The sequence below is a fragment of the Canis lupus genome, chromosome 1 (assembly GCF_048164855.1).
Source record: "Canis lupus baileyi chromosome 1, mCanLup2.hap1, whole genome shotgun sequence".
In the NCBI taxonomy this organism is placed as follows: Eukaryota; Metazoa; Chordata; class Mammalia; order Carnivora; family Canidae; genus Canis; species Canis lupus.
This window is the reverse complement of record NC_132838.1, coordinates 19639252-19666252: the sequence shown is the minus strand read 5'-3', so window position 1 is coordinate 19666252 and position 27001 is coordinate 19639252. Positions and strand designations below refer to the sequence as shown.

General features: G+C 38.4%; 1 protein-coding gene across 5 annotated transcripts in view; it reads left to right on the top strand.

Moving 5' to 3' along the window:
- Positions 1–27001, top strand: part of WDR7 (WD repeat domain 7) — a 353105-nt gene that overhangs the window by 235117 nt on the left and 90987 nt on the right. For all 5 annotated transcript variants that reach the window (XM_072822456.1, XM_072822427.1, XM_072822446.1 and 2 more), the window contains 4 exons: positions 9760–9946; positions 21237–21354; positions 23765–23914; positions 24494–24576. In XM_072822456.1, coding sequence (XP_072678557.1) covers positions 9760–9946; positions 21237–21354; positions 23765–23914; positions 24494–24576 — 538 coding nt within the window. The remainder of the gene's footprint in view (positions 1–9759; positions 9947–21236; positions 21355–23764; positions 23915–24493; positions 24577–27001) is intronic.

The following is a 27001-nucleotide window of genomic DNA, read 5'->3' as shown; positions in this document are numbered from 1 at the left end:
TTCAATAAAATAAATGTGTAGAAAGGAAGCATTTAGCGTGCTCGCAGTGAGAATGTTGGCATTTGTTTATTTGCTTGCATGTAAAGCAATTCTGAATTAATTTCTCCTAGGGTTACTCTAGTCTTCATCTCACAGTTTACTTAATATTTAGTGTCCACTAAGGACAACTGATTCTCATCTTTGATGATCTATCTGTGAAGGGTTAAACATTCAGCAGTTCCATGTTCAGGTGAACGCTTTACTGTCGTTATTAGAAAAGAAATTAACTAATCCTGCCTGTGATTTTCATCTCCACTAGACTACTTATAAAATTACTTTGAGATTATGCTAACTTAATTAACTTAATTGTGTGAATTATTTAAAAAGAGTATGCAATTATGAAATTACCATGAAGCATTTCAGTTTTTGCCATAGTTTTGATTAACTTTAATGGTATTTTTGGGAAAATGTCATTGTTTTTTATTTCATGTATTTTTTTTAATAATTCTAAAAGCCCTAGACAAATGGGTAAAATAACTGAGCATGAGTCTTTGATCGAGCAGTAAGTCAGTTACTTTGGAGAGGTACATCAGCACCTTCAGAACCCTGTAATCCATCTGGTGAGCCCCTCTCACAGGATGTTTAATGGTGTACAGATGACCAGGAAAGGTTACGATGCATTCCTGTTCAGACATGAATGAAGCTGCCGTCATGGGGGGAGGGGGTTCGTCTCTGGAAAGACCATTGGTTGGTTCCTGGAAGTGATCAGATCCAGAGAAGGCTGTAGAAGCTATGCATGGAACACGTTGAGAAGTATGTCCCATAAACCAGATACTCCTATCTGTTTCCTCCATTGTCTGTATCTACAGAAGGTTACATGAACGCTGCATTATTATCAGTAGGTATTCAGAAGTCCGGAAATTATAAATAGTCTAGTCTACATAATTGTACACATTCTGCACTAAATACTCTGATTATGTTTACATTCTTTGCTTTCTTAGCCTTTTTTTTTTCCCTGAATCTGCTTCGGTCCGGCTTTTCTGACTTTCACTCTCCTGAAACCTTTTCAGTAAGGTAACCAGGGACTTCATGTGTTGCCCAAGTCACAGCTCTTGTCTCTTTCTCTTGGTAGCCAGTAATTCCAGCTATGTTGAAACCTGCGACTCTGCTTAGTTTCTGTGACGTTGTTCTTTCCTGTTTCTCCCACCTCATTAGCCACTTGTACCCAGACTTGGTGTTCCCCCTCTTTCTTCTGTACCTACCCTCATTCTTTACCAATTACTGCCAGTCCCGTGGCTTCAGTGCAGCATATACAGATGATTTTTAACTTTCTGATTCCAACCCTGGTTTCCATGCCAATCTCCAGACGCATATGTCCAGTTGCTTATTTGAACTCTACCTTCAGATGTATCTCAAATTGGAAATGCCTAAAACTAAAATTTAGATTATTGCTTCCACTTCAAAAACAAATAAAAAACTTCCTTGTCTCCTGTTGCTACTCATTTTAGTGAGTGCCACCGTCATTAACATAGCCATTCCTGCCCAAATGCCTGGAATCCGTTTTACTTCTCTCTATATCATATATTCACATCCAATCCCTAAATGAATCTTGTCTGCTCTACTGAAGTTACTTCAAAAATCTAGAATTTACAGGGTGTAAGAACTGTGTCACTACCGTTTTAGTCCAGGCCTTTATTATCTCTTGCTTGAACCATTTTAAGAACCTCCCAGTTGGCCTTCCTGATGTGACCGTCTATTCTGTATACAGCATCCTGATACTTCCTGGTTGACAGCGGGTCATGTCACTCTCCTCCGTGTAACTTCCATGAATTTCTCATAATACTTAAAACCCCACAGGAGAAATGCTCATGTGATCCATCCCACAGCTGCCTCTCTTATTGTATATCCTTCCACTTTTGTCCTTGTCCACTGCCATCTAACCACTCTGGACTTTTGCTGGCCCGAAGATATCCCGTCCAACCACAGGGCCTTTGGTGCTGTTCTCTTAGCCTAGAATGCTTCTCCCACTGGTGCCCCCATGCCTCTCTTTCATTTCACTCAGGCCTTTGTTCAAATGTTACCTTCTGCAGAGTCCTTTCCTCTTGTCAGTTTTTAGGCTTTTACTCTTGCTTTTTCTTTACAGGACTTAGTTCTGCTTGACATATCTATTTGTTCTTCTAGTCTGTCTGGCTCAACTGGAATGTAAGTTCTGTGAGAGCACAGATTTTGTTGACCTGTGCTTAAAAACAATGCCTGGAACATAGCAAGTACTAGTAAATTTTGAATGAATAGGTAATCACTTAGCTAGTAGGCACTAGAGCTAGAACTTCAACCCTAGAGTACTTTTGCCACCCACCCATATGGCCGCCAACCCACTGATTCATGCTGTTTAACCATCCTACACCTTTTAGGATCAGGACATAGAGGTATTTGGACCTCTATTAATTAAAGATTTAAAGATTTAATTAAAGATTCCCTAGATTAATGGATTTTAAAATTTTACTTCTTTGATATCATAAACACCCACTTCTATTATTTTACTTCTTTATTACTGACCCTCAAACTGTCCAAAAGTCAGGACTTTTTACATTCACGAGGCAGAAAAAGACTATATGCAGTAAGTAATATCTCTTTCTTTATAGGAAGGTAAGATTCCCTAATTTTAGTTTGCCATCCAAAATATATAAAATACTAAAAAAGCCAAAATGACTTTAAATATCATTGTATGACATAATTTGAAGTTCAGTAAAACCGACAAAAAACATACTTTGAATCAAAGAATGTTTGCATTTTAGAGTCTTCTGATTCTAGGACTGTTTTTGATAAAACTGATAGATGAATGAGTTTTTAAATATCTTTGTTAAATTGGCTTCCTAATTTCAGAGTTACTTTACACTTTTTATTTAAAAAATTAAGCTTCTGTGCAATGAAGGATGTAAACTGTTTAACAAGCAGTTTTAACAACTGCATTAATACAAGGCATTTAGTTATAGAAGTGTTTGTTAATTAGTCCATATCCATGAATAACGCACACAACATTGGAATTATTTTTAATTAAGTCAGGTTTCTGTATAAAGCAAAGGAGTGGAATTCCAGATGGCACTCTGCCATCCTTGTTCTTTGATGGACATTAACAAGTGGGAAAAGGCTTCCTTCACTTGGTTACACTTTGAAATAAGTGGCCAATCATTATTAATTCATTTTGCACTCATTGTAATGGCATAAATCATCATAAATTCATTTGGTTTAAAGTGCATATAATGTGTTCTCCCATAGGAATTTCCTTGTAATTGAACTATTAATTAATGCATTTTTTTTAATATGACCTTTTTTCCCCCTCCTGTGCTATTCAGAGCTAAGGGTGATTAGTGGCCATTTCTTCATTTATGATATTTCTTAAGTAAAAGGAACAAAGGTCTAACTAGGCCCGATGACTGGCCTAGGAGGGACCAGACAGAGCTCAAGAAAATAGTTTATATATAACCTACCAATGGGATAGCCATAATAATTATGAAGGACCTCCGAGGACTCTGAAAAATTCTTTGAAATGCTATGGTTTTGTAGTAATTCCAGTAAGAAAATTTCATTCTCCTTTGATAAATATGGTATGACTCTAGCTTCTGTTTTAGTTTCCAGTTCTTAAAACTCCTTCCTATGGCCACTAGTTTTCTGAAAGCATTGGCTACCATAAAATCCAAGTTCCCCTGCCTGCAGCAAGGAGACACTCCATAAAGTAGGTCCCCATTTCTGTCCTTACACTCAGTCGTTCCAGTGCTTTCATTTATCCAGTGCTATTTCCTTGTACAGGGCATACTGGTTGCTAGAGGGCTTGTAATAGCTCGTTCTGGAATCTGCCTATGAGGTCTTCAAGCTTCAAGGGAAGCATGAGAGGAAACAGCCTTCCCCTAAAGGAAATAAAAATTACAAATGGAAAGCTGGGAAAAAGTACCAATTTTACAACTTTTTAGGTGATCCTTTCCTATTTAGTGCTATTGCAGGACAATTAGGAACTGAGTAAAAATTACTACTGCATGATTCAAGTTCATGTCATGAGCATGTCATGTTAGTAGGATCTGTGGTTGTATAAAAATAAAGGTTTGAGTTAGTATTGCAAGTGTTAATATTGGTGTATGTAACTGGCCGTTGATCGTGTGTGTGTGTGTGTGTGTGTGTGTGTGTGTGTAAATAAAGACAGTCTAATAGGCTGTAGAGAACTCAAGGTACTCCTATCAGGCTCAGTCCCTACCTTCGTTAGAAAGGCAAGAAGGGGAAAAAAGTGAGATAACAATATAAAAGTTATCTGTTATCAAATGGTGCTTAAAATAATACCCAGTGCTTATAGAAATATATAACTATAGTTTTTTATGGTTAATATTTTCGTAGAATAAGTATTCCATAATGCTTAGGGTACATTAATAAAGTAAGTCTACACTTTGTGGTAAGGATGAATAAATGCCCCAGAAGACAAATTCGTTATTACCTAAGTAATTGCGTTGGGGGGGGGTGGGGAGAAAGAGATGGCTTGTTTGCTAATCTTTTGAAAGAGCTAGTCATCATTACCAGGCAGATAAAACAAAAATGTTTTGAATTGGGGTCTTCACTGGTCATTTCATGATGAGACAATATTTATTTTGCAAAAGCAACAACTTAGTCATGGTAGAAAACCGTCAGCTCTTTAATCACTGCTCTCGTAGGCTTTATTTTGCTCTGTCTCAATCCTTTCTCGTTTTTAGTGTTTTGCTGTTACAGCAAAGCATAAATATTTTCTTGCCACTTTGCTTTTATGTAGCACTTTTAAAAAAACAGTAAGAATAAAGTTGGAACCGTTTTCAAAAAATTGCTTGAGTTAAAAAGCTTGAGATAAGATGGCACTAATATATGAGCTTTTGTTATTACTCTTGACTGCCCGACAACAGAATTCAAACAGCCAGAGGGCCTAAGTTAATTGTGATTTATCCAATGCTAGATTTTAGTGCTTTCTGCTTTTCAAAGCGTTTTGTTGTATTTTGATTTGTTTTCTACTGTTCTGAGCATGTGTGCATTTTTGGTAGTTCATTTATACTTTTGGCTAGACATCCGTATGGTGATGGTGGTGTGCTATATGCTAGATTCCCACTATAAAGCTGCCACAGTATGTATTACTTATCTCATGGGTGAGAAACACTAGTAATTTGATAAATGGACTTTGAATATGGCCCCAGAATTATTTGAATAATGCTGAATTCTATACCGTCAGCTTTCTACCACTTCCTGCCTGCAAGGTGAGTGCAGTGCTAGATGTGCAGTAGACTGTTTTGTGACCACGGTGCAACTAAGTTAGAGCCAAGATGATTGCGAGGATCTTACTATGGTTATATTTAGATGTCGATCCAGTGACAGCAACTTTCTCATTATACAAGAAAAGATGAAGCATTTAATTCATTTAATCTTCTGTTTGCGGGAGACACTAGTAACTGCAGTTGAAATCATGCCTTAATTCAGAAGGTGGAAGGTTATAGTTTTGAATCCCTAGTTGGGTAGAGTGTCATGAATAAAGAAGCAAGTTGTGTTCAGACCTGTACTGGCCCTATGACACATGGCCTGGGCCACAGAGGCCTGGACTCCTTTCCCAGGCCTGCAGCTCACCCCTTGCCTTCTATAGTTCTCAGTTATCTCATGTGAAGCACAGGAAGGGATGCTATTGTTCTAAAGTCCTTTCAGTCTGAAAATTCTAGGATTCTAATTAATCCATTTGGCTGGGGATGAACAGATCAGAATTAAACAGGTAATAGGTCTTACCCTTTCTAGCATAAGACAACCCAAGTGTTGATCTTTCTAAATGAAAATCTAATCAAACCTCCTTTGCTTAAAACTTTCAGTAGTTCCCCATTGTCACCAGAATAAACAAACTTCTGGCATGACATATGAGGCCCTTTGTGATTGGGCTCTAGTAACCTGTCCTGCCTCATGTCTCACTGTTCTGGTTCATCCAACTTGTCCTCTTTTCTCCCTTGCCCATCACCTCAACCTCTTCTTTTTTTCCCCAACAAGATCACCAGCCATGTTGAGCTATGTGTAATCCCTTGATCTGACCCTGTTCTTTCTCATTTCCTCATCATGAGACATACTCTTTTCTCTGTCTGGAATGCTTTCTTTCCATAGTCCTCTCCTTTGAGTAGTTGACTCCTACGTACTCTTTAGGTTTGGGTATAGAAGTCACCTTTCCCTGGAAGCCTTCTCATACTCTCTGGTGGAGTTAAGTGCCCCTATTAAGTTCTCTCTGGATACCTTATGCTTTTAAATGCTCTAACAATACTCGGAATATATTGAAATGACCTGTTTGCTCAACCATCTCCTGAACTAGAATCCGTGTCCTTGAACTTTTTATTATATTTATTTTATATATAGTTATCACAGGAATCTTTGGATGGCTAGGTTGGAACCAAATTGTGGAAGACTTTGAAGAAAGTCCAGTTTGTTGAACTTTTTCATACTGCTACTAGGGAGCCTTTTATGATACAATCAGTCATGGTGTCAGATGAGAGCATCATTCTGTGCCTTGCTTACTATTTATTTTGGTACAAAATTAGATTTCCTCTTGCACAGATTAAAATATAACTATTATTGGGTACCAAAGGTTTAAGGAAAATTCTGAGAGAGAAAATTCATAAAATTGTCATGAGACTTTTTCTGGCAAAAGAGAAGTACGTAGGTATCTTAATTTTAGCTTTTTTTTTTTTTTTATCACCTTGGTCCATGTTGCAGAGCTGCTATCTGTTATGGAATCATAAGTCAGATAAACCCTGAAGTAGAGAATACAGTATAAGTCAAAAAAGGAATCTTAAATTTACCTATCCCTTTTTATTATTGTAACAACTATTTCTTAAAGGCTCATTCCTTTATATCATCAGAAGGAATCTGTGATTAGGAAGTTTGAACCCTTAGGCATCCGAGAGTGCTCCTCCAGAACATCAGTGTCATTATTCCTGGTAGCATTAAAGTCATAAGCATCTTATTAATCAACAAGGCTAGAAATCAAAATGTTTACTTGAAAAGCCTCTTCATCTTCTCTTATTTACACATTTTGCTTGGAATAAGTTGTCAGGTGTGGAATTATATAGCATTCTTCTGTCTTTATAATTCCAAAACAGACCAGTGAAAAATAATCAGACTCTAGTTAGTGGATTTAAAATGTGTGTGTTAAACAGACCATTCTTCTCTTGGCTTTTCTTGGTGCCCCCTACATCGCCTGCCAGAACTGTGGGGGTTTTTACTGTATGTTACCCAGAGACTGTGATCTGAACTAAAGAAGGAGAGGTGCTATAGGAGAATTTTACTTATAAGATCACTGAATGAAATAGTGATTTAAGAGAGGCGATGGCATGCCAGAAGGAACCTGCATTTCCTGCTGAGCTGGGTGGCATCCTCACTGTGAGGGTAGACCATACTTTGCAGGGGAGCAGAAGATACCCCGAGGACCATTGCAAGGCCAGGGGTCTTTTGAAGTCTGCCTACTGAGTCTTCCTTTTCTGTCATTTCGTTGCAAGGTGAGTGATCACAGCCCCTATGCTGTCCTTCCTACTTTGTTAGAAAAATGATGGAAAACATCAAGAAACTGGCCACTTAATGGTTTACTTTTGCTTTCAAGATAAAATTGTCAGAGTGGTGAGGAAGCTGCCTCCAGAGTTCCCACACAGAGGCTGCAAGAAATCAGCCCTCCCTGGGATTGCCAGAATGCTCCTGCCTGTAATGAATACAGGAATAGTGGAGTGCAGTTAAGGGAAATGATGATTGAAATGCTATAAAACATTGTACTTAGGAAACCTTTGCCCCTTCACAAAACTGCTTCCCAAGGACACAGCTTCAGGGAGCCCTGTCCCTTAGACTGGAGCCATTGCTGCTTGTGCTTCAGGATGTCTGCAGAGAGCAGCACTGGGGTTTTCTCTGCAGCTCTTAAAACTTCCTAGAAGTAAAGAATGACAGAAAAGTGGTGGATCTCTTGACATTTTGAAATACCATTCTGACAAACTGGAGCAGGGAACTGCATTAGAGATGTACATGCAGTAAAGGCAGATGTATTTCCATCTTAGGTCTGTAATGTGTGCAGAGTGCTGTGCTTGGTGATCTGGGAGATGTAAAGTTACATGCACCATAGTTCCTACCCTCCAGGAGCAACAAACTTGATGAGGAAAAGGGAAATTCACAGAAAGGCTTATATTTAAAAATATCGTGTGGTAAGGGATGAGTAAGTGCTGGCAGAAAATATAAAACAGTGGGTCACGATTTTTAAAAGGGGTTTATATTTTTATGATCCACAAAACTTGAAGCTAATGTAGGACATGGCTAAGTGGGAGAGTAAAATTTTCAAATACGTGTATGAATGAAGTCATGAATATCAAGATGTCTCCTCCAGGAGGCTTTCCACGTATACGTACCTTTTCAGCTTCCTGCAAGACTTGTTAACCCAAGAACCGTGGCCTCCTGGAAATTTTTTTGTGTGTGTCATTTGATGGATATGTACATGTATTATATGTAGTTTCCTGGGGAAAAGACCAATGGTTTTCAACAGATTTTTCAAGGGTTCTACAGCAGCAGGTATTCTGAACCACGAACAAACAGTGCATTGGCAGACAAGAGTCTGGGCTTTACAGCATCCTTCATGTCTCTTCACCTCCAGTTCAATCCATTCTCGTTTAACAATTGGCTAGAACATAAAAATGAGTAAATGCCTTTATTTGTTAACTGCATTAAAGTTTATATGCCACGTTCTCAATTTTGAAAACAGGCAAGTTCAACATGCTTTTCGTGACTGCCGTTTGAGGAGCCCTCCCGGGTGCTAGGCACATGGCAGTGCACTTTGTCTGATCAGCCCAACACTCTTGCTCTGTGAGAGTGAGCTGTTTTCTCATTTTACAGACAAGGAAACTGAAGCTCATGATACCTTCTTCGGCCTGCCCCTACTAAGTTATGAAACTGGTTACTTCCCTGTCTTAAATCTGAAGCCTGTGTATCCCTTAAGCAGTCCGCTATACTGTTCTATGATGTGTAAACAGTTTTGTTTCTTCCCCTCAAGAAACAAACAGCCTCTTCTAAATTGATATTTGCTCTTCACAGTCCCTGTTTTCTAAATGTCAAAATGCCTTTTGAAATAGGTGAGCTTTTACAGCTTGACGGCCATTAGGCTTATGTATACAAATTGTTAGCATTATCTTCGACATAAAGAAATACATGTTAATTAGAATCTAGATGATTTCATCAGATTTAAAAGTAATATCAAACTGTCTTTTCATTTCTTTACCAAACTTGTGTGAAGAATTTACCACATACTTCACATCATTGTACTGGATCAGCATAGCAGAATATGGAGAAACATAGATGCTTGTGGGGGAAACTTTTTAAAACTATATCTGTGCCTTCATCCCTGATCCCTGTTGGGATATAACAAATATAACATTATTTGAAACCATCTCCATTTTACAGAATGCTGAGTAGGAAGAGACCTTGTTTGGAATTTAGGATCACTGATATATTTTGAAATTATATATACTTATTTATACATAATTCTTATGAAATTAAAGCATTTTAGAATATGGTATAAAATATTGTAACCTAACTTATCTTCTTTAAAGTATGTGGCTGAGCGAACTGTAAACTTGAGATCTTTTATAGTCTTACTGCTCAAAAACCCCTTTTAGTTAAAGAGAAAAAAATCAAAAGTGATTTATACTTTGAAAATGTCTTCGAAAAAAATCACAAAAGTAAAATTACTTTATTGCTTTGCTTCTTATTTTGTAATTTTAGGTAAGGCACTGACATTTCTTCTGCTGCAGCCCCCCAGCCCCAAACTTCCTCCACACAGTACGATCCGAAGAACAGCCATTGATCTAATTGGACGTGGTTTCACGGTCTGGGAGCCTTACATGGATGTGTCTGCTGTCCTCATGGGGCTTCTTGAACTTTGTGCTGATGCCGAGAAACAGCTCGCCAAGTACGTGCTCAATTCCAGTTAATTTGTGGAGATTTTGTTTGTGTTCTGTCAGTTGGTATTTTATTTTTGTTTGAGGTCATTGATTGCCCTTGATAGATTATGTGTTTTTAGTAGATAATGAAACCCCACATATCTCAATATATGAAATTTTGGTTATAGATAAGGAAAGGGAAATCTATTTATGTAATTTGGGCACACTTAAGATTTAGCATTGAGCCAGTGAATGGCTGATCTGTGACATAGTTTCTAAATTGTGCTTATTGTGCCTTGACATATTATTATCTAATAATAGTGTAAACATATCACTTACAAGGAAAATTGTGTATATACCTGCTCAAACATTTACTCATAGAATACATGACAGATAGTTTGGGGAATTATTCCTTCACACTCATAGTAATTTTTAAATTAAATTTATTGAGGTTTCACTTGCACACAGCCAAGGACCAGCTGTAGGAGGTTGCAGAGATCCAGAGAAGCAGTGATGAGAGTAGAGGGAAAGGCAGATGAGCTGAGGGAGCTGCTGAAATGAAGTAAGTGGGAAGCCCTTGGTAGCCAAGTGGCCAAGAATGATGGGAAGGCAGTTGGGGGTGTGATGATAGAGGTTCATGTTGACTTGAGAACTCAGCTTCCTAATTCTTGGAGGAAGGTTTTTGTTTATTTTAATTTTGCGATTTTATTTTTAAAATTTTTTTTTAATTTTTATTTATTTATGATAGAGAGAGAGAGAGAGGCAGAGACATAGGCAGAGGGAGAAGCAGGCTCCATGCACTGGGAGCCCGACATGGGATTCGATCCCGGGTCTCCAGGATCGCGCCCTGGGCCAAAGGCAGGCGCTAAACCACTGCGCCACCCAGGGATCCCAGCGATTTTATTTTTTAAAAGATTTTATTTATTTTAGAGAAAGAGAGAATAGGGGGAGAAACAGAGAAAGAGAGACAAGCAGACTCTGTGGTGAGCATAGAGCCGGAGGCTGGGGCTCAGTGCAGTGCTCAGTCCCCCTACTGTGAGATCATGACCTGAACCAAAAATCAAGAGTCAGACACCTAGCCAACTGAGTCACTCAGGTGCCCCTGTTTTTGTTTTTTCATGACTCAGGTGCCCCTGTTTTTGTTTTTTCAGTATCGCCATCCTAGTGTTAGGAATCTTTGAACTGGCCCATGGTGCCTCTCTAAATGTAAATGTTATCACCTCTGATTTTCTCATTGAATGGCATTTCATCTTATCTTTGTTGACCTTGGAAAAAACTAGAATTCTCTTTTCTTTTCTTTTTTTTTTTTTTTTTTTGTCCTTTTCTTCATGGTTGTCTTTCTTATATCCCATAGTTCTCTTATGATCCATCATGGCTCTAGGCTCAGGGAGTAGAGATCAAAGAAGTTATTAAAAGGCTAGACTGGGATGCTGTGGCTTTGTCTACAGATTGGACATTCTCAGCCCAAAGTCCCAAGATGGATTGGTAGAAGGTGGTATTTATTTCCAATTTAGGCAGCTGCCCGCCCCCTACCTCCTATCATACTGCCACATTTCCTAAACATTTACTCTGTGTCTTCCTAGCTGTTTGCTTTTCAGCAAGTCATTTCACCTCTTACCTCAGTTCCATCTACAAGTTGGGGCTAATTAAATACCTACCTCATAAAGTTGATATTAAATGTGTTTCTGTTTGCAAAGCACTTGGAAGAATACTTAGCACATACTAAAAGATTAAATGGGAATTCCCTGTATGGTGGTAGTAAAAGTGGTGATGCCATTGTCCTTGTTTCAGAGTCAGCAGATCAAGAGCTGCCTGGTTCTAGAATGAATAGTTTGACATAATGGCAGCCAGGATAGTTTTTGGATGCAGAAGGCCTGAAGGTTCTTGATTGACTTTAAGAATTCGGAGGAAACTGAGCCTGTGAGTTTGAAGCAATAGTAAGAGGCAACTGGCCTTTGTGCAAAGCCCAGAACATATTTTCAACCCTCTGCCTTCTTCTGCAACTGCCTGTATACCTTCCAATTTTGTTTTGACCTAATTTTATAGTCTATTTTCAAAGCTGATCTAAACACCATTTCAATAGTATGCAGTCTTGTTTTGTTGCCTAGGAGAAGTGATAGGCTTTATTTTAGACATAGAATTTAATATTTTGTTTTATTTTGTTTTTAAATCAGTTTACATGAAGCTTATATCAGCAAACATAAAGATATACTGTGCTTTATCTACATGTAGTATGTCCATAGACACTTTAGTTCTTCAGTAGATAATTTAAATCCTGCTATTACATCCTTTTCTGTCATGAAGATTAGTATAACTCTATACACAGCTCTAAATAAATGAATGTATCAGCATGTAGCCTTGAGGAGTCCAATGTAATTTTCATCATGATAAATTGCATAATAAGCAAGAAAATGTTTGCTTATTAATCTATAACAAGATGTAGATTGAAAATGGCCTGTTACATCCGTGACACCATTGGTACAGGCTGTAGAAGGACTGAGACAGGGTGAAACAGAGCAGGGATGTGTGCCTCCTACCCACATGATGGTGCCTACTGTGCCTCCCCTTTGTGCCTGATTTACTCTGTATGTGATGACAGTGCTCAGCCACCTTGCCTCTAACTGCTGCGTTAGGCTCGCTTTATGAAGAAGCTTTTATGTTAGGCTTGTGCTTTTTAAAATTTCAGTTCATGTTAACTGGAAAAGAAAAAACAGGAGCACCTGAGTGGCTCAGTTGAGTAAGCATCTGCCCTCAGCTCAAGTCATGATCCCAAGGTCCTGGGATCGAGTTCTGAGTCAGGCTCCCTGCTGGGTGGGGAGTCTGCTTCTTGCTCTCTCTCTGCCCCTCCTCTCCCCATGCACTCGCTCACTCACTCACTCTTTTGTGTTCTCTCTCTCAAATAAATAAATCCAGTCTTAAAAAAATAAAAAAAGGGAAGGAAAAGAAAAAACGTACAGAGTCCTTCCCTCTTTAATACTGTTCTTGTGAGTTTATGAAAAAGGGGATTGAAGGGGGAGCTAACTCAGACTGCTACCTAGTTCTGTAAGACACATATGATAGCAGAGTTTCTTTCTTCCTCTCTCTCCCATGTATTGACAACCTCTGTCAGAGATTATTCCTGAGAGGTCTCCTGAGAAACTATAGATGGCTTAATTGATAGGGCATTTTTCCAGAATTAAAATGCCTTTATTTTAGAAATAGGACTGAGAATTTTACATCTTTGAAATCAAAATAATGCCAGTTTTCTAATGTGTTTAGCTATTTTACCAGATTTTAAACTATGTTTATTAACTAAGCAAGCTTTTATTCAGTAGTTAATATATGGAAGGTACAATATTGGGTATTATATTTAGTTACAAAGTTGCATCAGACAAAGATTCTGTCTCCAAGGTACTTGCAATCTGAAGGAAGGATAAGATCTGATGATGCAAAAAGAGAAGGAGAGTAAAAGGTAGGGACACTCAGAAGATGGGGAGGTGAGTCACAGCTGGGTGCTCAGAAAGGATGCCAGGAAGAGTTTTATTTGCATCTCCCATTTGAATAATTTTGAGGAAAGGCAAAAGGACAGAGGTGGAAATGTATGAGCATGCCCCACAGATGCCGAAGAGCTCTTTAAAACATATGGCAAATGACTGTAAACATGGTTTTTAACCAATTTTATTTTATTCATTCCTTGCAGAACTTAAACTGTGGGGAGTGCCCATCTAAAAGTTGAACATAAGTTCTTTCCCAGTTATCTCAGGGGAATAGAATCAGGGTTAAAGAGAGGATTTTCTCTTTTATCTTATAAAATGATTATAAAATGATAATAGAAGTTTATAAAATGAATCTGAAAGAGGTTCTGTCTCTTGTCCACAGAAATACTGGTCATTGGAAAAGGTGAGCTTCAGACCTAGGTCTCACTGACCCCAAGAGCTCTGCTCCTACCCCTGTGGCATCTTGCACCCACACAGCTACAGATCAAGAGAATATTAAGCATAAAACAGCCTATTCAAAGGATATAAAAGCTGCCAACTCAATTGTCAGTGTACTTTCAGATTTTAAAAGTATACTGAATGAAATCATTTCCATGACAAATTTTGTACCTTCTAGAAATTAATAGCCTATTTAAATATCATTAAGCTCCTTGAGTGCCTGGTTCATGTATTATGCATTTATTCATATTTATTCATAACACCTGTCACATGATTTGCATTTAATAAACATTTAATAATGTCAAAGAATTTTAGAGATGAGCATCTTCAACAGTATTCAATCCAGTGCTTTCAGTATGCTATCCAATAAAAACAAGGTTTAGAGAGATGATGCAACTTACCTGAGATCTCACCAGTACTAGAAAAGCTAAAACGATCACCCAGGTCTCCCGACTCCCATTTTGCTTCTCCCATACCTGTATTGTCATGCCACCCTTTATGTGACAAGTGATCCACAGGGAGACTCTCGGAGGAATTTTTTAAATTAATGATTATGGGCTGCTCATTTGTGATGGACTGTTTTTGTTTTTGTTTTTTGATGGACTGTTTAATAGAGAATGCAGACTGCTCTCATTGAAATCCTAGATAGAACCATTCCTAGCTAATTGTGAGAAAAAAAGAAACATGCAGTATTATGAATTTTATAGATCCTTCCTTTTTTTGGTCACCATGGTTATGTACATATGGATAAAATGTTAGAAACAATAGAAAATCCTACCCTGTAAAAGAACAGAAAAATCCTTGTGCTTTTTAAAGACTAACTCCCTTCTGTACATGTTGTGGTCTAATTCTGATTCTGTTTTCCTAGTTCATATTGCAGGGCCTTTGCTCTCAAAGAGAACAGTAGAGCTGTGCTGGCTACCATTGCTGAGGGGGGCAATCTCTCATCTCCTATGGCTATGATGGAAGAATATTAATGAATTACCAAAAGCCCACTGCTTTTCTGCAATATTCAGTTTACCAAACTTTTTTTTTTTTTTTAAGATGTTATTTATTCTTGAGAGACAGAGAGAGAGAGAGAGAGGCAGAGACACAGGCAGAGGGAGAAGCAGGCTCCCTGCATTGAGCCCAATGGGGGACTTGATCCCGGGACTGTGGGGTCACGTACTGGGCTGAAGGCAGACACTCAACCACTGAGCCACCCAAGCATCCCTTTACCAAACTTTAAAAGAGAAACATATAGTCAACTAGAAACCCCGTGCTTTGATTAACATACAGATAAACCCCATATGTTAGAAAGAAATGTTATTTTTGAACCATATACTTGGAGAAAAAGAATTGACATTTTAACTCAAATTTTAACCATACTTTTTAACTATAAGACAGGGGGTAGAGAATATATCATATAAACACTAAGGTATTTTTAGGATTTTATATTTAAACTATGTTTCCTATTCACCTTTATTTATTTAAATTTTTTTATTAATTTTTTTTTTTAACAGAGTGTGTGGAGGGGGAGGGAGGAGCAGAGGGAGAGGAAGAGGGAGAAAGAGAATCTGAAGCAGTCTCCATGCCCAGTGCAGAGCCCAATGCAGGGCTCAGTCTCAGGACCCTGAGATCATGACCTGAGCCAAAACTAAGAGTCAGACGCTTAACTGCCTGAACCACCCAGGTGCCCCAGACATTTATTTTTAATAGAAAATGTATAATCTGAGGAAACCACTTAACTAAATTATGTTAGCATAGTTTTTACAACTCATAGTTGTAAATGTATACAACATATAGGAAATAGATATAAAAGCTGGGCACTTGTTGGGGGAATCACATTTGTGTTTAGGAGACTAATGCTACATTTGAGTTATCAAATTAAGGTTTAATATAACAGACAAGAATTGATGATTCCTTGATACATTAAAGACACTTGCTAGTAAGTGTCTGGAAGGGGTAAGATGGAATTCTCAGTTATGAAACAAAGTATGCATTTCCAAAATAATTCTGGTCCCTGTTTTCCATGAGGAATGTTTTCCGTGCCCTGTTACTGTGTATCTTCGTTGGTTTGGGTTACTGTAACAAAATAGCACAGACTAGGGGCTTCCACAACAGAATCTTACTTGTTAGAGTTCTAGAAGCTGGGAATTCCGGGAAGGAGGTGCTCACAAGGTGAGTTTCATTCTGAGGCCTCTTCTCTGGGCCTGTAGATGGCCGCTGTGCCGCTGCGTGCTCACACAACTCCTTTGGGAGTGAGCCAGAGCACGTTTTCTGGTCTGTTATACGGCAGGGATCCCATCATGAGGGCCTCACCCACCTGGCTCCTCTGACCCTAAGTACCTCCCTGAGGTTCCATCTCCAAATACTGTCACAGCAAATTTTCAGGGGACACAAACATTTAGTTCGTAATACTGTTTGGCCATGATTTGTGGGTTATTCTATGAAAGATTAAGTGGTTCTTCCCCCTGAATATTCTCTTACAGTATTCCTGAATTTGACAGATGGGGAAGTCTGACAATTGTAGATGGTGACATTTAACTATAGTGGTCTGACGTGTGACTTCTAAAATGCTTTTACCACGATGGAGTAAGGGTTAGAGCAGATTAATGAGCAGTCACGTGAGGAATGAGCTCAGCCTGAGTGGACTGTTTCTCTATTCATGATTTTTATTTACAGTATCTGTCATCACTCGCGTTTCATGTGGGACGGGTATACTGAAATGCTGAGTAAAATAGAGAGTATGTCCTATCCTATTTTTTTAACTAAAGACCCATCTTAAAACCCTATATAACCAATGAATTGCATAACAGCCAAATAAGCAGGATGCGATGAAGATCCCAGAATAAGACAGACACCCCTTTAATTTCACACCTCTGATAGTAGAATCCTCCTTCATTCAGTTAGAATCCCACATTAAAATATATCACATACACAGCGCACCTTTGACTTTGAAGATAACTACGTGTAGAATTAGACTTTGCCTGTTGGGACGACTAGATCAATTACTTTGACTTCATTGCCTGGTCAGTTCAGTCAAATAACTGGCTTAAGCGATTTTTTTTTTTCCTGCTGGATTTTCCAGGTAACTTCATTTAGCGCATAACTCTCAAGCTACCACTACGTCCAAGGGGCTGCGCTGGGCACTTTGGGGGGATCACAGGATTAGAAGGCATAGTACCAGTCTGCATAGAGTTCATGATACAAAACTAATTCATAATGCTTGGCAGAAGCAGATCTAGTGCTAAGAGCCTAGGATAAACGGGTTTTGTTGTTGGTTTTGTTTCAATAGATTGTAATTGAATGCTCTAGCAATTGCAGAACAACTCTTGGCTTCCACAAGAACTGAACAGAGGGGTGAGGAGAGCATGCTAATGGGGGCAGTGGTAGTGGAGGAGCGTAAGCCGTGTACTCTAGTCAGAAGAGGAATGGAATTCTAGGGACCAGCTTTCAACTTAGCCTGGCCTCAGGAACAGAGGTGTGTTGCAAAGACGGAGTCATAAATTAGTGAAACTAGATTATGGACGGCCTAGAACCTCAAGCCAAGGTTTTAAGATTTTTCTTAGAAGCACTGGTCCCCACTGAGGTTTTTAAGCACTTTAACCATGAAGTAAAGTTAGTGCTTTTGGAAGATTACTCTGATGTGATGCATTAAATAGGCTACAGAGGGGAGTCTTCCCCTGTGCCTTGGCAAATCCTCTCTGTTCCCACACTCCCAGCCCCCCTGCCTGTGTACCATGGATGTGCTGAATGAACCTGTGCAGACGACTGACCTCAGAGCAATAGATGTGTCTGCATCCTGAAGTCCTGCACTGCAGCCATCAGACGCTGATCAAGAGAATCACTCAAATGTACCCTCTTGATGCCTCTTACAAATTGTTGGATGTTCCAACTTCCACTGAATTCATGAGCAATACTTTTACTGTCTTTGGTTACTTGCTGCAGCTTCTCTTCCAGACGCCAAACTTTTACCATTTTTCCTACCACAAGAAGTGTGCCTATTTCCCAAATTCACAAGATCGTTTGCTGAGATGGATTAAGGGTATTGTATGATGCCTTTAACTTGAAACCAGTGACCTGCTGCAAGTTGATCTCATTTTCTTTTCACTTTGTTTCTATTTATGAGAGTCATCTTGGGCACAACAAACATCTATTGTCTGTATAATATATATAGGTGAGACATAGGACTGAGGTTTTTACATTTGCCTGCTCATTTAATCATCTCGTCAGCCTTGGAAGTTGTTATTTTAATAGACCCATTTTACAGATGTTGTGCTTTACTCAGGCCAGGTTGGCCACAGGGCACAGCATAAGGATCGGGGGACAATAGCCATTTGTCATCCTTAGGTGAACACATACATGCAGAGTCATTCATTCTCATTCTTTCCTTCTCTTTCTCTCCCTCCACTCCCTTCTTGGCTTCCCATTAAACTTTTTACTCCTGAAGGAACAAAGAAGGTCTGGAAGAGAGGTGGGTGGTGCAGTTGGTAGGATTCTGTTTGTGTGAGTAGAACTCTGGTTTCCAACTGCAAGCCATCACAACAGCACACAGCAGGGAATGGACGGGACTTTTCTGGACTCCAGGAGATGCTCTAACACTTGGTCTGCAAAAGGGAGATCCCATCTCTTAGAAACTCGGGAGATAGTATAGCCACCCATAGGGAGTGTGGACAGGCAGCCAGAACCATGAAGCTCAGCAGGGTCAACATGTTGTCTTTCACCCTATTTCCCTTGTTACAACCTAGCCCTTTAGGGAAGCCACATTATTAACACATAGGTGTGGTTCAGCTACAGCCCTCAGTGCCATTCCCTAAACTTGGTCAAGCAGTATATTGCCTGCCCCATTCCCTTAAAATTGGTCATTTGAACCCACACAATAAGACTTCTTTCTTGGGACGCCTGGGTGGCTCCATGGTTAGGGCGTGAGCCAAAGGCAGTCTGGGGATCGTCCCAGCCTGGGGATCAAGTCCCACATCGGGCTCCCTGTGAGGACCCTGCTTCTCCCTCTGCCTGTGTCTCTGCCTCTCTCTGTGTGTCTCTCATGAATAAATAAATAAAATCTTTAAAAAAAATACTTTAAAGACTTCTTTCTTGAGCCCAATTTGAATTTGATCTTTCTGACTTTTGAATCCCAGTTCTGCCACTTAGTATAGTTACTTTCCCTTACAATTTTATTTCCACACCAATTGATAACCGTGCAACTGTATCTTCAGTTATTCACAATTGACATTGGAAAGAACAGAGATGAAGTCCGCGTGTCACAATGGACCACTGGAAACCTCACCCAGGGATGCCATCTAGCTACTCACCCAAAGTCGCTGAGTTTAGTCATGTTACCATTTCATTAATCCAGTTAACCATAATGTGGGCGAGCCCCCTCCCCTTTATTTATACCACCATTCAGCTGTCCGAGAAGACATCATACCTTGGCACCTCGATGAACTCTGGACCCAGTTTTCTCCTTCATAAAAATGCTGGTACCATTGCCCTCTTTAGGGATGTTCTGGGCAGGTGCAGGAAGACATGAAACAGCACAGGAAAGCTCAATTTCAAACCTAGACCCTCAGTTCCACCTCCAGTTCTTTCTCTTCTCTGTCACACCTTCCACGCGTAGGTCAGGCTGCCCAGGAGGTAGACATTCCTGCTGGATGGCTGGCTGTTGGGCAGGGAGGTTGCCTGGGGATCTTTTCCAACTCCCAGCATTCTGTGATTTTATTGATCTTAGGAAATTTGATTTAGGTTTGCTCAGAATTTAGTTAACATACCATTTGAGTTTCAGCCTTTCAGTATTACCAACACCTTTTCATGCTGACGAAAGAAACATAGAATATCTTAAAAATGTAATTAGCTTTTGAATTTTTTAAAACTTAAACTATGATCTAAACTCTATAATAATTAAGCAATCTAGGTCAGCATGCTCATGCCTTTGTGGGATCTCAGTAGTAATGTTTAATCCTGAAAAGAACCTGGCTACCTACTCCGCCCTGCTATACCGCTGAAGGCCCCTTTTCCAGTCCCCTACTGGATCTCGAGCATCAAGATCTTCTGTGGAGGTGATGTGGGCACCGACGGCGTCCTTTCTGTTTCTTGTTCAGAATGTGTGTGTTTTGTCACCTAACATCTTCCTTTTTAGTGGTGAATATCAGAGGACCCCCCTCCATCCTCCTGAGTTCCTGCTTTGTATCTACTCTCAGTTATTATCAGTCAATGTAGCAGTCACTAAGAAATTATAGGCAGAATTTCCTAGAATCAACTCACCTTCTTTAAACAGTGATAAGAATGTCCATGTAATGCGTACTTACTTTCATCTAAAAGTTAAAATAATGATTCTTAGACGAATCTGTAAAAACATTTGTAAACATTTTGAGAATTTTTAGTAAACAATCCAGTTTACACATGAGGTATACAGACTTACATAATTAGAGCAGTACAGATCTTCATATAATTTCATATGGATATTTAAGAATGAAGATTATGTGACTAGAGGGAGAAACTATAATGGATCACGTACTGAGTAGCAAAACGCTCCTTGTGTATAGTTGACGAGTAGATCACATTCCACATTTTAATGAAGAGTCTTACTAGTTTTCACAGGAGTCTATTATATAAAATATACAGGAAGCTTACAAACAGAATATCATTTTTATGTTTTAGGGGTGGGTAGCAAAAGAATATAACATCACTATCCTGATCAGGATGTTCTCACAGTTCGGAAAGATTTATTTTGTCATGTACATACTCTTAAAAATAACCTGGACAATGCCCTGCCCATGATCTTTATAGAGAGAAAATAAGTGTCCATTAATAATTTTTGCATCAACACAAAATAACTATTGGCAGAACATTGTAGATTGGTTCTAAAAGTATTGAGCATGGGGTAAATTAACAGTACTGAGGATATTTTAAACTAAAAATAATATTAAAAACTAAAAATAATTTTGCAGTTTTGAGTTCTTTTGATAATTATATGGATGGAAGTGAATTTTGCTTCCTTTCAGGTACACGTCCTTAAATGAAGCCTTTTTCTGTGGCCTTATAAACAAATTATTACCTCTAATTTTTTTTTCTTTTTTGGCAAAAAATTTGAAAATACCCAGCACAGTCTTCTTTCTTGCCTGATTCTGAGCTTTGTGATATGCATTCAGTACTAGTTCTTGATAATTTGTTAACAAGGCGTTTTTAACACTTTGGACAGATGCACATACTGTTTTCAATCTTCACGGTTAATTATTCGATTTTGTATTTGATGCCAGAACACCCTGACTCCTAATCACTGCTCATTGTTGCAAGTCCATTATATTCTAACTGTTTGAGTGCTCCCATTGACCTTGAACTGACATTATAAGCTGTGTCTAATCTTTTCAGTCTATATTTCAAATGCTTCTTTTCTTTTTTCCTTTTTTTCCTGATCCCTGTTTAGCATCACAATGGGGCTGCCTCTTAGCCCTGCAGCTGACTCCGCCCGCTCCGCAAGGCATGCCCTCTCGCTCATCGCCACTGCCAGACCACCCGCCTTCATCACAACTATAGCCAAAGAGGTGAGCAGAGCCTCTCTGTGTGCTCCATCTTCTCATTTAAAGGAATTATTACGTACTGTGAGCTGAGGGTCCGTATCCACAAATAATCCTTCCAATTTGTTCTACAACAGTGCAAGTTAATAATTTAGTGCTAAAATGAATACATGCGTACCTGTATGCATGTACCCTGAATTCCACAGCAACGCATTCCTTACTTGTGCTTTTTGTATTCATTTCTGTTCTCAAAGTTAACTCTCTTGCAAATATTTGAAATCAATTTTTCAATCTGAAATATAACAGGCTTATTCAAATTAAAATATACTAAAGATATTCACATTTTATAAGTGTAAATATCTTCCCGTAATCAACACTGAACTTATTTAACATTGGCTCTTCAACTGTAAACAAAAATGTAAGTCATAAACTTGCTAATTGTTTTTCCTATTACATGTCACAGATAAAGACTTGAATGCCAATTGATTCCCACATTCTTAGTGTTCTAACTAATTGCCCACATCTAACTGAAAAACTAGTAAAGAACAATGAACCAATTATAGAATCTTTCCTGTAGGTCTTAGTAGTGGGAGAGAAAGCAAAGGATGATAAGCCCCTACATTTTTTCTTAAAGGTTTGTTCCATTTCAGCATAAATAATGTGCACACTTGGTGTCCATGGGGTATGAACTCTGTCCGAGTTGTTTTTCCTGTAGCTATGATGAATTTTTAAAATACTAAATGAATACCTCTGAGTCTACCCTGATGACCTGAAGCCTGCTGGGCCCGTGTCTACCTAGAGCCATTCTTAATAGGCATGCAGCAAGTATTTGTGACGTGAAAGTAGCTTTAGAAGGGAGGAAGGAAGGTCTTGTTAATAGCAGATTGTATGGGTTTATATGAGGTGGTGGGACTTTGAATTCATACCTAAAATAAATTTGTAGAGTAAAGGGGGTGTGTTCTGCTGTTAGTGCATAGTGTTACAGAAAGGTTGCATTGTGTTTAAAATATGCATGTGTATGTTATAGATCTATGATTTGTAGATATTAATATTTATATGAAGTATATATTTATAAATGAGCAGATTTATTAGCCTGGAATTTCTTACCAGTTTTTCTTATCAGTTGAGTATGCATAGACAGTAATATTGAATATATTGAATAAGTCTGGTCTCATATACAAGGTCCTAAAAGTACCAGGCATAAAACTGCCTCTTTAAAGAGTAAGCAAGTATCTGTGTTGATTATGTTTTTGAACTTAATTTTCACCTTCTACATCAGTTTTTTTTAAATTTATTCATGAGAGACACAGAGAGAAAGAGGCAGAGACATAGGTAGAGAGAGAAGCAGGCTCTAATATGAGTATTTTTAAATGAACTGTTAGAATAGCCATGCTTTTGATTTATTCTACTCCAACATTTGGCTAGTAAGGTATTTTAAAAATATTTTAGGGACGCCTGGGTGGCTTAGTGGTTGAGCGTCTGCCTTTGGCTCAGGGCATGATCCTGGAGTCCCGGGATCGAGTCTCACATACGGCTCCCAGTGAGGAACCTGCCTCTCCTTCTGTCTATGTGTCTGCCTCTCTCTCTCTGTGTCTCTCACGAATAAATAAATAAAATCTTTAAAAAATATTTTTTAATGTTAATGTTTTACTAATTGCCAGTTGATTTCCACATTCTTAGTGTTCTAATATTTCAATGTGATAGTTCACATTTATTATCTTGTAAAAATAAATTTTCCACTTAGAGTTTTAGATTTAGATCCTAAAGTATTTCTATTTCTCACTGTTTCTGTCCTCTTCTCTCCCCCCCTCCTCCCCTGTCATGCCCACTCCTCCATGGCTAGCCCAGCACCTACCAGTGTTCTTTCTCCTCTGAATGATTAAGACTTACAATTTGTACAGGGAAGAAAAATCACAGTGAACTTATATTTACAATGCTTATTATTTTTGGAGGCATGTTCATTTGAATTTCTCAACTTAATTATATGGCACCAAGAATGGTACCTGGGACACAGAAGTCTTATGTAAGCATCATTTACTGTTATTACTTGAGAGCAAGTCTCATGTCTCTTACTTGCTGGTGTCTTCTAACTGCTGTCTTGACTTCAGCATCAGATATGCCAAATCCACAAACCTTCAGTGTGTCTTTTGAAAAATGTCATGATAGTATTATATTAAAGTCTCCTATTATACCCAAGAACTTACAGGATTTTATTAGAGAATACTTAGTTTTTATTTTACTAAAAACTATATTTTAGGTTTTTTTTGTTTTTGTTTTTTGCAATCAAGTGTTTCCTGACCCACCCCAAGAGATTTGTTTTTGTTGATTCTCTTTTTCTTCCCCAGTTGTATTAACAAGTGAAAAATAAACCACTGGCTAGAAATGCATAACTGAATCAAGTATCAGCCATGTCTATAGCATGGTTATGTCTTCACAGGTACACAGACATACGGCTCTTGCAGCAAATACCCAGTCACAACAGAACATGCACACGACAACTCTTGCACGAGCTAAAGGGGAAATTCTGAGAGTCATTGAGATTCTTATTGAAAAGATGCCCACAGATGTTGTGGATCTTCTTGTGGAGGTAAGATATCCTGCTTTAAATGTGACAGCACAGCCGATATTTAATGTCCATGTAGTAATATAAATCAGCATTTTTATTTCCAAGGAAATAAAAAGAGAGCCTTAATAGAATTATCTAAAGAAAGAGAGGGAGATAATTAAATGAATTAACTTTTGTACCATTTCTAGGGACCTTACTTAAATTTCATTAAAAGTCAAAATGATAACTGTGTACTTATCATTCATAGGGAAGTAGTCTGTATTGGAGTACTTTTTAAAGGGTATGTTCTTGCATTATAACTAAACAAAAACTTGTAGTGTGCGTGAATAAAAGGTACCTATATTGTACATAAATATGCATTGGCTTTGAAGTCAACAAGTTTTGTTTCTGTATGTTACTGCTCTTTTTTTATAATTTTCACAGATAAGAGAGAGAATATCTTATAGAGTAACTATATTGTAACTTCAATAAATATGCTATAGTTGTAAATATTGTGATCAAACCATCTAGAATTTTCATGCAGCTGAGGCCTTAAATAATTTGTAGTTTGGAAAATTAAGTATTTGAAATTAATTTTGGATTTACATCTTTTCTATAAAGGTAATGGACATCATTATGTACTGCCTTGAAGGATCTTTAGTTAAAAAGAAAGGTCTTCAAGAATGTTTCCCAGCCATCTGCAGGTAAAGAAGCCTTCAATAGCATGCAAAATAAATAATTTTTACTAACAATTTTGAAAAAATTTTTAGCAGGATGAGTTAGTAGTTTTGTTAGTTAGAAAACCGGTTATAAATTAATATCTGCTTACTTTCTGAAAACAATTTAGGCAGATCATAGTAAAAAGCACAGGTATAATAGAACTAGTATTTGAAACTGGGTACTGATGAAATTTTTTTCAAAACTTAAAAAAATGAGTAAGAGATAGCATCTGTTTAGTATGTGTGTGTTCATATATTCATCACTGAAATTAGCATTTACATTATAAAAGGAAGAGTTTAGGAAGCTTCTGACTTAGAAAGTATACTATTCAGTCAAAGGAACCTTTCCTACCACATTTTCACATTTTAAGTTTTATTTTTAATTTAAAAGCATTTTTCATATTGTCTTACTAAGTGTAGGTGTTTTCCCTATGAGAAGGCTGGCCAAGAGCAGTTAGAATTGACATAAATAATGTTGCATATGTTAAGCATAACCAATAATTTTAAACATGTATAGCATGTAATTGTTATGAAATGAAGGGTTTTTTTTTAAATGTCAAATGTAGTAGTGTTTATTTTCCCTTTAAAGTAGTTTATGGTTCTTAAAATGTGTATAGCTTGGGGAACATTTTGTTAGGAAATGTTTTACCTCCAAGTGGTCAGTGGAAATAGTGCTTAAATCTATTGAAAATCATTGTTTTTAAGAAAACAGAACAACCAGTTAGTCATAGCTACATAACAGTTTTCTTTTTAAGACAAATTCCGTGACCTCCTTACTTATGTTTTCTCAGTTCTACGCACATACAGTAGAAAAAAGCTTTATTTTAGACTATAAGCTTCCCGAGAGCAGTGATGGTATATGACGCATCGTTGTCTTCTGTATCTCCTGGCATTTCAGCAGGTGTTTGCTGAATTACTTGTACTCCATGAGTCTTCCAGTATCTTTTTCCATATTTACAGTAGGCTTCATATTGTAACCTCTTCGTTTTTGCTGCTGCTGAGTCATGCCACCCTGAATACCCAAAAGGAAAAGATTATGCTAAAATATACATGTGCACAGATGTATTTTCTTGTGGTACAGATTAGGTGTGTTAGAATCCAGTCATTTTTTTTTTTTTAACATCATGCCACATTGTCTGGTTTGTGTTCTTTTTTGTTAAAACTTGTACATATAACATCTTTTTATGCAGTTAACTGATGAGAGTACATGTAGCTGCTGTATTCCTAGTCAGTCCTTCTCTAAGGAAATGCCTATGTGAAAATGGACATTGGGTTGTGACTTTATAGAGGCGATGATTATCACAGAGCTGAGTGTTAGCAAAGGATTCCTTACAGCACCAGTCTTGGCAATATAAACTAAGCTTCCTGGAAGTTAATGTGAGGAAATGGTCGAGTGTTTCAAGGGCCTGTCTTTGCCCTTGCTGGAAGCCTGCCTGCCACCCAGTGGCACCCTCAGTTCCTTAAGTTACCCTAGTCTGCTGGTGTACACTTTTGTTTGCTGTTGTTTCTTCGCCAGAGGCTAAGGATTCTGCTCGGATGCTAAGAGGCATGCTCACTACCAGATTTTTCTGATTTGACCGAAAGCGATTGTATTTTGTTTATTAATTTAATAACACCTATTGTACACCTGTGTGCATCAAGTACTAGCTAGGCCTTAGGGAACAATGATGGGGATAAGATGATTTCCTTGAGGAGCACACAGGGTCTGATAGGGTAGGTGATTATTAAGATAAATAATTCCAGGGTGCTATGTTCTATGCTGGAGGAGAATAACATACCAGAGACAAGGTTGGGCAATAAATGGCGGTGCTTAACTCTGGGTGGAGGAGGCTTAGAAAGCTTCATAAAGGAGAAGTAATAATAATAATAATAATAATAGTAATAATAGATTCTTAGAAAGTTTCACAGAAGAGAAGGCAGACTAATAATAATCTCCTTTTATTAAAAGAAGAACATTTTTTTTTAATTTTTATTTATTTATGATAGTCACACAGAGAGAGAGAGAGGGAGGCAGAAACATAGGCAGAGGGAGAAGCAGGCTCCATGCACGGGGAGCCCGACGTGGGATTCGATCCCGGGTCTCCAGGATCGCGCCCTGGGCCAAAGGCAGGCGCCAAACCGCTGTGCCACCCAGGGATCCCAAAGAGGAACATGTTTTAATAAAAGTGACCGCTAATCAGAGTGAAGGATCTGTCCCCCACAAGGTTTTGGGTTGGTGGTGGTGGATTCTAGAAGAGCCTCACAGAAGAGTTGATGGAGCAAGATTTGCAGAATGAACCGGTGTGTAACATCTGAAATTACAGAAAGAACCAGATCAGCAAATGTCTAGAGACACAAAAGTATATGGTGAGCTTGGCAAATTCCTGTGGTAGTGGCTAGAATGTAGGCTGAGGATGGGAATCTGATACAG